Source organism: Lates calcarifer, linkage group LG3 (genome assembly GCF_001640805.2).
Source record: "Lates calcarifer isolate ASB-BC8 linkage group LG3, TLL_Latcal_v3, whole genome shotgun sequence".
NCBI lineage: Eukaryota > Metazoa > Chordata > Actinopteri > Centropomidae > Lates > Lates calcarifer.
In genome coordinates, this window is record NC_066835.1 from 17,848,322 (window position 1) to 17,861,541 (window position 13,220).

General features: G+C 41.9%; 1 protein-coding gene across 1 annotated transcript in view; it reads right to left on the reverse strand.

Moving 5' to 3' along the window:
- Positions 1-11,872, reverse strand: part of myo1g (myosin IG) — a 45,169-nt gene extending 33,297 nt beyond the window's left edge. The window contains 13 exon segments of the mRNA XM_018699997.2: positions 2,755-2,825; positions 3,896-4,066; positions 5,034-5,148; positions 5,242-5,387; positions 5,643-5,849; positions 6,040-6,156; positions 6,309-6,404; positions 6,594-6,647; positions 7,556-7,588; positions 7,590-7,722; positions 7,926-8,019; positions 8,637-8,845; positions 11,532-11,872. Coding sequence (XP_018555513.1) covers positions 2,755-2,825; positions 3,896-4,066; positions 5,034-5,148; positions 5,242-5,387; positions 5,643-5,849; positions 6,040-6,156; positions 6,309-6,404; positions 6,594-6,647; positions 7,556-7,588; positions 7,590-7,722; positions 7,926-8,019; positions 8,637-8,845; positions 11,532-11,626 — 1,541 coding nt within the window. The 5' untranslated portion in view covers positions 11,627-11,872.
- Between the last annotated feature and the right edge of the window lie 1,348 nt (positions 11,873-13,220).

The window sequence follows — 13,220 nt, forward strand, 5'->3', positions numbered from 1 at the left end:
TCATTTACAAGGACAGGACAGGACAGGACAGTGGTTGGAACAGGACAGACAGGAGAGGACATGCAGAGATAAAGGCAGCGGTTCTCCGGAGAGGGGAGGATGATTTAGAGGGAAGTATATTTAAGTGAAGGTCAAGGTTGGTGCAAGGAGGCTGTTGTTGTACAGGGTGTAAGAGAGCACGGTGCAACGAAGATGTGAATTTCTTGCAATATAAAGTTGTTGCAGTAAGAGAATATGATATATGTTATGGCTGCTCAAAGTGCTGCATGTGCAGGCTGAAATACTGCAGGGAATTTAAGATGTGGAGAGCAAAGAGAGGCAGGTGAGGGTTGCAATACAGAAGGAGCAGAAAAAGAGGAAACAGGATGAGGAAAGAAGAGGAAGAGGAAGAGGAGGAGGAGGAGGAGGAGGGAGTGAAGTAGGTCAAAGCTTGTGATAGTGGTGGTGGTTTGGTGAGAGTGGGAGGGGTGGGAGGGCGAGGAGAGGGTATATTTAGCCAGACTAAGGATAGACTCAGACGGGATGGGATGGGACAGGGGATGATGGGGGGTCAGTGCCACCAGGAAGCAATATACAAGGGGTGACAGCTCAGCTGGAGCAAGACCCCGACGTGGCCCTGAGACGAGCTGAAGCCGGGTGATGGGGACGCGCAGTGACAGGGACGACCATCTGTCATCACCACTGCAGGTCTGTCACACACGCTCTTATCCAGCCCATCATGTTAGCGCTGGCAGTGGTGGAATGTAAGTAAGTAACAACAACAACAAGGGGAAAAAAACATCCTTAAACCTGCAATAACTGACTTTTGTCCACTTGGGGGCAGCTGAGCGGAAACATGTTGTGAACACTACAGTCACAAATTATCACCTTCTAGAGTCATGCCTGTGTCCAATATTAACCCTATTTTAGCTCTGTTTTTGGTCTCTACCAACTCGAAATGTCTCTTTAGCTGGTAAATGCTCCACTGTGTTCACCCTTGCTGTGTCTGCCTGCTGTTTAGATGCTGATCAGGTACTGTGCAGTGACTTTATAGAACTTTTTTGACAGCAGCTGCCAGAGCAGCAAGAGTAAACCAAAGCCAGTAAAGCTGAGGTGATACAGTAATTCTGTGTATTATTATAAAAATAATGATTATAGATATTTTCAATAAAGGACTTTTACTTGTAATAGAGTATTTTACCAGTGTAGTATTGGTACTTTCACTTCAGTAATGAGTCAGAATGTTAGTAGAAAGGAGAGACTTGCAGCCAGTGGTTAAGTAGGAAAAAAACACAGTGCAATGATTGTCTGCTGGAGGTATCTTGAGCTTCAGAGATGGATGAAATTGCTCTGTGTTTCAGTGTGTGTTCGACATCGTGTTAGCCTGGATTTCCCCAAGTCAGAGAACCTCAATAAACCCTACTCCAGTTCTCCTTGATTACTGCTGCTGCTACATCTCTCAGAGCAAAAAATTGTCTCATCAGCCGGCTCCATCCCTCCCCGTCCTCCCTCTCTTCCTTTCGTGTTCCCTTGACATATTAATGTCCTTCCCCTCTCTAGATTGAGGACAGTACACGTGAGCAGCAGGGATCTTCTGAAACCAAAGCCACAGCGGGTGACTGCTGGCCAGAGGCCTCATCTGGCCACTGCGACGTTTAAATCCAGTGGACACATTAGGGAAGTGGAGCAGTGATAGAGAAGGGAACTGATTCATCTCTAGTCTGTGGGTCATAAACCAAACAGCCACTAACATAAACATAAATTACTGTATTTCACAACAGGATAAAAGCTAAAAAGCCCTAATATGCTATCCCCTATATCCATTTTACAGTATTATATGTGATTTATACTAAAATTCAACCCATAAATTCTCTCCTAGAGGCTGCGAGCATCTTCTGTTTGAATCTGATCCAGTGCCTTTTTGCAAGTCACCTCTCCAAATCCTTCCTGTCTGCTTCTAATGTGACAATCTATTTTCTGAAAAGACGAACATCTTATCTTTCATTTCGAACTTCCATTTGCATTTCAGATTGAGTCTTTCCTTTCATAACGTGCTCACCCCCCCTCCCCCACCATATGTTCTACCTGAGTTTTTATTCCAACAACGTGCAAGAAAAATAATTACAATATCTTGATGACTTGATGACAGGAACCACAGGACTCAAGGTGTCAGCAGCAATAAAATACAAGAAGGAAAAAAATACAGCATGAGTCATAAAATGCTATGAATCAAAGCTGCAACATGGTACGCAATTTCTGGCCACTGATTCAATGAAATATTATATCTCTATAGTTGAGTACTGCGTCCTCTCCCTGCCTCCACAGTGTCACATGTGTTATACATGTGGGCATCTTGTTTGCCTGGATATGCAGGGTTAGTGAATGCACATTATGCATGCAGATGAACAGTTTCTACATGAATGTACTGTGCAGAACATGTTAATTTGTACTTAATTCTGCATTGGATTCTGGGAATATATTTTCAGGTCTGCATCACTGCAGTAATGAGGATGTGATGAATACTAACCAAAATCCATTTTCATGGAATCACAGATAATTGTTAATATGGAAATTTACAGCATTTTCTGGCCAGTCAAGCTGTCACCCTGGACCACTGGAATGCCTCTATGAACACACCCGCTGCTGCCAATGTCATCTTAATAGGATTATAAGGCTTACACTTCTGAACTCGGCGCAACATCCTGTCACTTTTTCAGCCACACACTGGACCCGAGCCCTGAAACCAGATGATTATAACAAAGTGTGTAAACTCACGTGACGTCTCCGGCATAGTGGCGAATACGGAAGTGCTTCTGGAAGTCCATGGTTTTGTCAGTGGGGCTGAGCTAGAGATGGGGAGAGGACAGTGTGAGTGAAGAGCGGAGATTTTTTTAAAAAATGAACTTTTTCTCTCATTAAATGTGTATTACAAACATTTACAGGAGTGTCAGCTTTAAGAGCAGGGAAAGATGGCTGTGTTGTGGAGGCCCTGTTGTTTGAAAAGCATCTTAAGATGTTTAAAACAACTCATGCAAAACACTAGAGAAACTCTGCCCCCTACTGACAGAAATGCAGAACTGCACCTGCGTTAGAGTGGAATCCTCCAGTCAGACCTTGCTTGTATATTTTCAGGCAAAATCAAACCAAATCACACATCTTTGTGAGAGGGAATGCAACAAATATACTTTGATTTTTGATGGTATCTTTTTATATTTACACCACAATGACATTATTGCCTGTATTTTTGTGGTTAAGCCAATATTGTACAAGGAGGCTTACATACATGACATAAGTCACATCATTTAAACACACAGATTTCAAAATGACTCAAGAACCATCACCTCTAAACACTGTCTTTCACTTTCACTTGCTGAGTGCAGAGAAGATTTATTCATTTTTGTGTCAACTCATTTAACATTACGCAAGTTTTTCGCAGTGGAACTTTACCAGTTTTGTGTTTTGTGTGTTTACACAAAAAAAGTCATTTCTTCACTTTAGCATTTCTGACAACTGTTAACAACTCTAAGTTTTGGCTAAAAATAAGATTTCTTCTTTTTTTTTTCCAGAGTTACTGTAAGACCGAGGAGGATATGTCTACAACAAATCACCACTTCCTACCAAGTCAAGTCAGAGATCCCTTTTTCAAACTCAAACACCAATTTTTCTGTTTTGTGTTGAACAGTTAAAGGGGTTCTGCTTTGTAAGGCAGCTTAACAACACCAGTAAGGGGTGTTTCTTTAAAGAAAGACCCTCTTGAGTGTTGATTGATAACTGGTAGATTTAGAATCAGAATCAGGTTTATTGCCGAGTAGGTTTTCAGATGGGAGGATATTGGGCAGTCTGACATTTTGATTCACTGGAGTGACATGAGGTGGGGAGATGAAGCCTGACAGATGATGTTGTAATCTGCTCTCACCTTGCGGGAGGTGTAGTGGGGGTGCTGGGCCAGTTTGGTGTCCATGCTGTCCAGGCAGACTGTGTCAGTGACGTTGCCAACAGTGAGGCAAGCTTCATCCAGAATGGAGATGATGCCCTTGTGCGGCTGCTCCACCAGATCAACAATGATCTGGTTGTTGAAGTAGTCGATCTGCGTGAACAGCACCATTGTTGATTTACAGAGAAACAGACTGGTGTCTATGAATCAAGTGGTTACTCATCATACTGTGTGTGAGGTTGTGTTTTGTGTGTGCGTCTCTCTGGCATGTATGTTCATGTACTGTGAGTCTGCTTTTATGCCAAGTGCACGCTTGTGCAATCACTGTTGTGCGTTACACAGAGAGGTATGTCTATTACTGATGTGAATACTGATATAATATAAACACCTGTCAACACAGTCTACAGCCTCTGAAATGATCAGACAGTTAAATCGACACCTCTGTAAAACAACTTAGTGATAAAAACAGAACATTATAACTTTTGTGAAGGGAGGATTTATTGCTGGACTGTTGTAGTACACTACATTAGTTTTAGCTGGGTGTACCAGAGTGATTTTACCCTCCCTGATCTGCTTCGAGATGATCTGGGCCACCCCAATAAATATTAAACATTCAGTATTTATGATCAAAAGGAAAGCTAAACATGCACTCTGTGGATTGCCACATGGAACAGGGCTCTAAAGTCACATTTGAGCGCACAAGAGTTTTGAAAGTCAAGACTGGTTGTTGGTGGACAGAATCTGTTAGTGTGTGGTGTAGCTGTATTGATCTTCTCGTTGCACATCACACACTATAAGAACAAAACTGTGAAATCAGACATTATTTGTTGTCATGTGTGTGGTCTCTCACATTTTCTAAATCGGGCAAGATTTTAAAAATCTTTTAGTGTGTGCCAGACTTAGACAATAAAAATATTCATCCATCCTCCAACCTAAATTCCACACTCATACATGTCACTACACTGTGTGAACATGCCTGCAATCTTGCCACTGAAATTCAACAGCAAATGAAGACTGATCGTGTTTTGATCTGCAGATGTGTGTCTTTGAGCAAGAGCCAGAAATCTGTGGACATCGCACCTCTTGCATACGCGTGTTATTGTTTGTGTGTGTTTCTCACATGTTGCCAGGTGATGCCCTCTCTGTTGTATTCGCCTTGTTCCTGTCGGAGGATCAACTCAATGAAAAGCTGCTGCAGCTTCTCGTTGCAGTAGTTAATGCAGAACTGTTCGAAACTGTCCAACAACAGAGGAACAAACACTTGAGCAACATCATCAACAATGACTAAGAAAGATGTGGAGAATGTTTCACAAGACGATGACACCAACCTGTTGTTATCGAAGATCTCAAAGCCATAGATGTCCAGCACTCCAATGACCGTGTTTTTCCCATGAAGCACTGGGTTGTAGTCTTTCACTTCAATGACGCTGTTGATGCGGCCAACAATCCAGCCGAATAGTCTTTCATAAAGAGCCTACAGCCAGGAAAGACGGGAGTGTGTGTTTAATAGAGTTGGAGATTAAAATAATGAAAAGTGTGAAAATTGCACATAAAAAAAGCATGTTACAGTAATGATGTTAACATAATTTCCTCATCCTAGGGAAGCTGTAAAATTAATCGGAATAAACCATTAATTTCATCCTGATTAGCTGCTTTGTTGGAGGAAATTAGGGCTGCGTGATTTGAAAATAAACCAACAGGACGAGGACAAGCGATCAGCAATCAGCACCTTGGCAAAAGCGTCCCGTCCAAAGCAGGCCTGCTGCTCCGTGTGGCCCTTCTCGATGACCTCGCCGCCCCCGGTGGCCACAGTGCGGTACAGCAGGCTCTTACTGACGCTCTCTGGATCTGTGGCTGTCAGCTCAGCGATGTGGTTCACAGTTTCGAGTCCCACAATCTGAACACTCTCACCATCGCTCTCAAACTGCACATTACCCTGAGAAATACACCGTTGAATCTTATTACTGACACATGATCTGATGACGTCTGAATGCTTGTGAAATTTAAAACATACACACGTGGTAAAAATACTCTTTACCAATATTTATTTGTCATTTTTATGTAATTTTTATTCTATTATAAATGTATTACATTTTCTGTTTTTAAGAAACCATGCTATAACTTACCAGGAGAAGAATGGTGGCGAGGATCTGATAAATTGAGTTAATCTCCTCTTGTGTGAAGCCAATTACATCAAGTGCACTCATCACTGCTTTGTGGCTTGAGCGATCATTGTTGGAGGTCTAAAGACAGACGGAGAAAGGTTTTGCCAATGAAATGACGTGGTTCATTCTTATGTTTGCAATTTAGTCTCAATTACGGCTTTAAAATTACTGCTTGTTTCATTTCATGTATTACCAGTTGTTGATTTTTTAATGTAAAGGTGACAACTCACAGTTGTTGCAGCTCCCTCTTTGGTATATGCATAAACAGAAGGATCATTCTGTAGGTGAAATGACTCCAGCAATTCATCAGAGCCTCCACGCAGTAACTATGAAAACACAACAAATATACAGAACCAGTTAAAGACAAGTACAATTATATTGTTGTATAGGAATTACTGGACTATGGACTACTACTACTGTTAATGATGAGTTCAATGAGTGGTTAATGAGTTAAAGGACTAAAATAGAGCATCATTATTGTGTGTTTTGCAGCAGCAGCACAGATCAGACTGTACCTGGTAAAATGAGTGGAAGTTCCTCTCCCCCTCTTGCTGATGAACCACCCTGGACTTAAACAGGAAAACAGATTATGGCAGTAAATCAATCATCCATCCTCAGACACGCTTTCACTGTAAGATAATTATTTTGTCTAGACCAGAGTCAGCAGTCAAATGTGATGTTTCGAGGAATCATATGACAAGTAACAGAGCTCCGAAGAGGTCAGAACACGTTTTTATTCCAAAAATAAAAAGTGAAAGCACCACTCTGAACTCAAAACGCAACTTAGCAAGCTTATGTGGCCTCATTGGAGTCAACTGTCACTAACACATGTCAGCCATAGAAATTTCCCTGAATGGCTGCTGAACTTTAGTGCAACATAAAAACATTAATTCTTGGTGTTGTAGACAGCTGAAAATGTTTTCCACCTCCACTAGAGCTGAACTTGAAATATCTAAAAGTAGCATCAGAGAGACAAGACTGGCCCACCAAGACAAACACTTAAACCAAACCTATTAGCAGGAGTGTGTCTATATCAGCGCTACTCTGACTGCTGATGGAGGAACAGGACAGCTTAGTAACAGTGTGGTTATTTCTGCCCTCTGAGAATGAATCATGGCTCCATCATTCACACCGGCTCTCAGTGCCAGACTGTTCTTTAACAGAGCGAATAAATACAGCAGCATCAAGTACCCCCAGGTGAGCCATTCATTAACGCGCAGCAGCCGCACACTGACTTCACAGGCACATCTATTCATGGATGTTCCCTCACACCTCTTTGTCATCACCTCATGAAACATTCATGTCCAAGGAGAAAAGATGTAATTTAAAAACTAAATGAGCAGAACTTTTCTGCAGAGGTGGGCTCATCACGTCCCAAAAGAGCATATAACTCCTTTGTTTTTGCGTTTATTGGACCCATGAAAGGCTCCTGTCTGCAGCTGAAGCCCCTGTATCATCCCGCCCCACCTCCCCTCACCTTCTCCAGCAGGTAGTTGTTGATGTGTCCTCCAGGTGGGATCGCCGTTGAAGTTGAAGTTGATGTCCATGTACTTGCCGAAGCGGCTGGAGTTGTCGTTGCGATTCGTCTTGGCGTTCCCAAAGGCCTCCAGCACACAGTTGGACTTGAGCAGCACATTCTTCACACTGATTTATCATGTTGTGGTAACCAATGATGGAAACACGTGAGAAACAGCCATGAGGGAGGAGAAAATGGAGTCAGCGGAGAAGAAGAAAGTGAGATGATTTATGGAAACATCAAATTCACATGATCCAGTTATGGATTTGCGTTGGATTTGAGGATAAAACCCATGTAGATCTACATTTCAGTTCATCATAGCACCTCTCACCTCTCAACCTCTGCCCTCTGGCTCGGGTTTGTGATGGCTGCAATATACTGCATGATGTATTTACTGGCTTCTGTTTTTCCTGCCCCACTTTCACCTGGAACACACAACAATTTCACAACAATGATAAACAGATTATTGCAGTTGCATTTCACAATATTTCACAATGTCTTTTATGAAGAAAAAGAAGGTGGTATCTAAGCTACAAGTACCTGAACATAATAAGACATTTCTGTTGATAATGCAAAATGACTGAGCATGCAGACATGCACACCGTGCTGTATGAATGCATGAATAATTTCTTGTCTTCCATGGTTGTAAACTGGATATGTTTGGATGTTTATGGGACAAAATAAGACACCAGAAGGTGTCAACTTCTGGACTGATCCATTAATTGAAAGAATAATGGACAGATTACTGAATAATAAAAATACAGTAACAGCCCTAGAAAACTCTCCATTGAAACCACAGTTTCCACACTAGTATTTAACAGCAGGGAAAACTTCCTGAGAACATCAGTGGATTACAGTTGGGTTAGTAAGACTTAGTTGCTAAGATGGGAAATGAGAATTTGTTGTTTGTAACCAGGTTTGAATTTCAAGTGTGGGAAGTGAAAACTGCCCAGAAGCATCAGCCCATACACAGCAGAGAGTTCCCACCTAGCAGGACCTGTGGTTCATGAGGTGAAGTTTTAACAGTGTGAAAGAGACAGACCTGAGATGACAATGCAGGTGTCTTTAGCCCTTCTCTTCATCGCCTTGTAGGCAGCGTCGGACACTGCGTACAAGTGAGGAGGGTTTTCGTACAGCTCCCGGCCCCGGTACGCATCAATGGTATCTCTGCCATAAATGTCCATCTGTCTGTAGGGGTTAACAGAGACGACCACCTCTCCGATGTAGGTGTAGATACGACCTTTCTCAAACCTATGCACACAAAAAACAATGATGGATTACAACTGCTGTTATCCTATGTACATGTGTGGGATAATAAGAGCCCCTGCGTTTCCCATGACAGTTTCACACCACCCATGAAAAAACCCTGGTGATAAAAGTTCCATAAAAGATCACGCACCTATGTCATACAAAGCTGACAGGAAATGACACAAGTGTGTGTACACTGAAAGCAGGAAATGAAACTTGTGGTTCAAAGGGCGTCGCAGGCTTGTGTAACCTCCTGTGGCTTTTTGTTGAGCTGGGAGGGTTAAAATCGTCACGTCACAAAGGTTAATTGATCCGATAAACGAGACGCTACCTAACTTTTTTTGTTGCATACAGAGCTTAATAAGAGTGTCAGGGTCAGTGTGGTAAGAGCAACTGAGAGACAGTTGGTGCAAACAGGAACAACACGTGTTTAGTGGGCACACTGGTGGCGTCCCAGTTCAGAGGCTGGATCGTCTAAGATTCACATATGTAGGTATAATATATCATAACAGGACAAGGTTGAGTTAAACTAAGAAATGTAACCTTGAAATTTTTGTTTTTGAGTTTTGAGGACACAACCTTTGCAGACCTTAATATACCAGATCATCCTACTGTTTACTGAGTATTTACTAGGTATCTGTGTTTCTATCTGACAGCTGGAGTTACTAGTTATTTATAAAATTAAGATTTTACAAACAAGACATATGAAAAATTTATGAAATATGACACATCATTATAGATTAGACAACCCAACAGTGTTAAAGTACTCAAAATTAGCTCCAGCTTTACCAGCTGTAATATCTACATACTGTTTATGTGTTAATGCATCAGCTTTACTGGTTATTTTGACTATATTTTTTGAGAATATGTTTGTACTTTTACTTAAAATCAAATCTGTTTATAGGATGTAAGACTTTTACAGATAACAGGTTATTGCTGCTTTTACTTACGTAAAATATCTTAGTACTTCTTCCACCACCGGTAATATATCAGTTAAACTGGACTAATAGAAAGACTCTGCTGTAGCATGCTGGATGTTTTGCAAATCATACATTTGTTGTTGCAGTTTCCAGTGGTAAAACATGTGTTGTCCATCAAGTAACAACGTACGTTTATTCAAGCACTGTAGGTAAGTACAATTTTGAGCTACTTGCACTGCATTTCATGGCTGATAAACTTAGAATTTTTCCAACCATTTGAGTTGACTTGGAGCGCCTGACAGCACTGTTAGTTTTGGTCTGAGGGAAGCTAGACTATGTCATTTGGGAGTTCAGGAGGGCCTGTCTGAGTGGTCAGTGTCCAGAGACTTCCCGCCTGTGAATTGAGACATAGCTACTGATGATTATAGCAGCATCTGAGTCACTGGAGAGGTTGTTCAGTCTTCTCAGTCTTCTCTCCTCAAATGGATGAAATCACCCCTGAAAGTAGAGATATCGCTCCTAGGCTGCCACAACAATTTTGAGGTTTCTTCTGAGTACGACTTGGGTTTGGTGTCAAAAATAAATAATGGAGAAGTGAACCCAGTCTCCTTCCTGGTAACACACTGAACAGACTGACTGGTTACTGTGATTAACAGGTGACTGAGTTCTAGTGATGGTAAATCTGACTGCACTCTCATTGCCTGGAAACATCTTTCAAACTTGCTTGCGCCAACATTAAATATACTGTTTATTGGTACTGTGAATGTGAATACAATGAACTCACAGTCAAACATGTTTAGCAGGTCATTAAAGTGGGCTTAAATCAGCACAAAGTTTAGCTCCAGACATGTCTGATCAAGCTGTGTGATGAAACTCTAGCTACATACATTATCTGCCAACCAATGCTGGCAAACAGACGCCAAGCTAGAGTAAGTATGTGAAAAATGTTAATTGAGGGCCATCTGCTGTGCACACGTCAACTGAGAGTGCGAATTATTTTCTCAAAATCTAGAGCTAATCGGATATCGTTTAACATTTTGGTGTTTTTCTGCCACTGCTGATCCTTAGATGACTGCTGGGCAAAACTGTGATTTCTCACAGTTTGAACTGGGAACATGATGCCCTCATGAAAGACAGTGAGGAAGTGAAATTGGTCAAGATAAAAAAAAGAAAAAAGAAAAACACTTTCTGGACTCAAAGACAACAAGTGGCAAGTATAAACTCCCAGAGCAATAACACCCAAAAAAGAGTAGAAAGGTCACAACACAAGACAAAACAAGTTACATTAATGTATTAAATGAGACAGGTTTGGTGAGACTAGCTGTTGTATTGGTTTGGTGCCATGTGCTTCATTTGCGCTAAATGACATGGTAATGGGTAATGTGGTGATGAGCGAATCAACCACAAATATATCTGAACCCAGAGGGTGAGCGGGAAAGAAAAGATAAGTGACTCATATTTGTTTTCTCTGTTCTTCCTGATATGTTTCATCACGATACTGTCAACGTGGTAATTCTTTACTATTGTAAGAAATTAAAGTTTTGTAGATCTGTGAGCATCAGCGACAGTTAAATATGATAGTTTACACTTTTATCTCACTTACTTTACACTCATTTTAACTTATTTTACAGCCAGCTAAACAAAGACTTCTAAAAGTCTAAAAATTTTCTAGTATGTATGAAATGTTACTCATTGCATCTCTGACACCCAGCGGCCTCCACCCTCCTCCCCTCCCTTCCTCCTCTCTAACAGTATCTTCCGGGCCTTACCTTAACTTCAGATTATCCATAAACTGCTCCATCGTCACCTCATCCAGAAGTACAAAGTCTGACTTCCCAAACTCCAGGCCCTCCAGCTCCGCCATATCTGTCTGTAGCCGCTGAACACACACACACAAAAAAAGACGAACAGGACGCAGGGGAACAGAAAGCAGCTCAAGGAAGAAGAATGAGAAGTATGGTCGACTTCTGGGACCCGGCAGCGTGCAACTGTGGGCGTGGCGTGCGCATTTGGTGGATCTGAGGCTGTTCTTAGTCAAGTCACAGAGCGCTGTGGTCTACAAGCTACAGCACGTCATCCTGTCAGTCAGCCCCTGCCCTCATACAAACCTATATAAATAGCAGGAGGCTATCTTTAAAAGCGAACAGCACTTCTGCATCCTCTTCTGTCTCTCTCTTCCTGCCACAAGGCCTCTGAGTTTCTAAACTGTCATGAAACAGAGCCTGGGTCTCGCAACAAGTCTCCACTCTCTTGCCTTTCAGTCTTGATGTTTCTGTGAATTTTGTGTTTCTTCCCAGAGACAAAAACCCACAGCTGACATGCTGCCAGATAAGAGCAGTTAACCTTGCAAATTTGCGGGTAGAAATTGGCCTTTATCTCATGGGAAGGATCATGGCATTTCCTTTCTTAACTTGGCATTGGCAGCACAACATGTCCCTTAGGGTTTTCTCTAAACCAGAGGTTCCCAGCTCGCAGCAGCGCCAAGCTGGAACTTGAAAAACTCAGTTTTTGGATGCTAGAGCCAAAAGGTTTAGCAGTACTGTTTGTCATGTAAGACAAAATGTGAGTGTGTAGGTGTGTAAGATTAAGTTCAGACAGCGTACGGGAATGCTGACTAAAGCAGAGACAGTTGATATCTGAATCCCTTTTCACACTACTTGACCTTTTTCTTGAAATCTGGAACTTTACAAGAATCTTTCGAGGGAGTTTATTTCTTCCTCCACCTACGGAACATGCCTCAGATTTTGGGTGACATCAATTTACAGGGGTAGGAAATAAGAAAAAGAAAAGTTATGCGATCCTGTGATTAAAAGTAACAGGTACACATCCTTCATATTAAGGGGTTCATAAAAACGCACTGGAAACCACTGGTGGTCAAACTGCAGCTTTCACACTCTGACACCATTGAACATGTTGTTGCTATGGCAACCACTACTGAGCATTCCACAGCGGTTAAAGAGCAACTTGCAGGTTCCATTTAAAAAAAAAAAAGACTTTTATACTTAATGTTGTCTGAAAGTGACCACTTGAAATGTTAATTCAAGAGTTTATATATTTTACAGGACCTAAAGGCAAAAAAAATTCAGAGGAAAGGGTGTCTGTTTTCAGCTAAGCTCTTAAAAACTGTGGAATTATTGTGTGTGGTGCAGGCTGCACAAAGTGGAGGACATGGAGTCCACTATTTTCGTGACAGGAAAAAAACTGCGCTAGCTTTCATGCTTCACTGCTGCACCTGTGACTAAAAACACGGTATAAAGATGGGACGCGGAGCCCAGAATCGCGTGAGCTGGAGCGGATCCTGCGATCCACTCAGATGCCTTACCAGGCCACTGTTAGCAGCAGCTTCCGGTTCTGCCGTCAGCGGCTGCGACAGCAATCGTCATAGAGTTCTGTTTGCTAATGTTTGTTATCTTCCTAATCAGTCAGCATTGTAATTTCCATAACAGGAAGCAAATGAT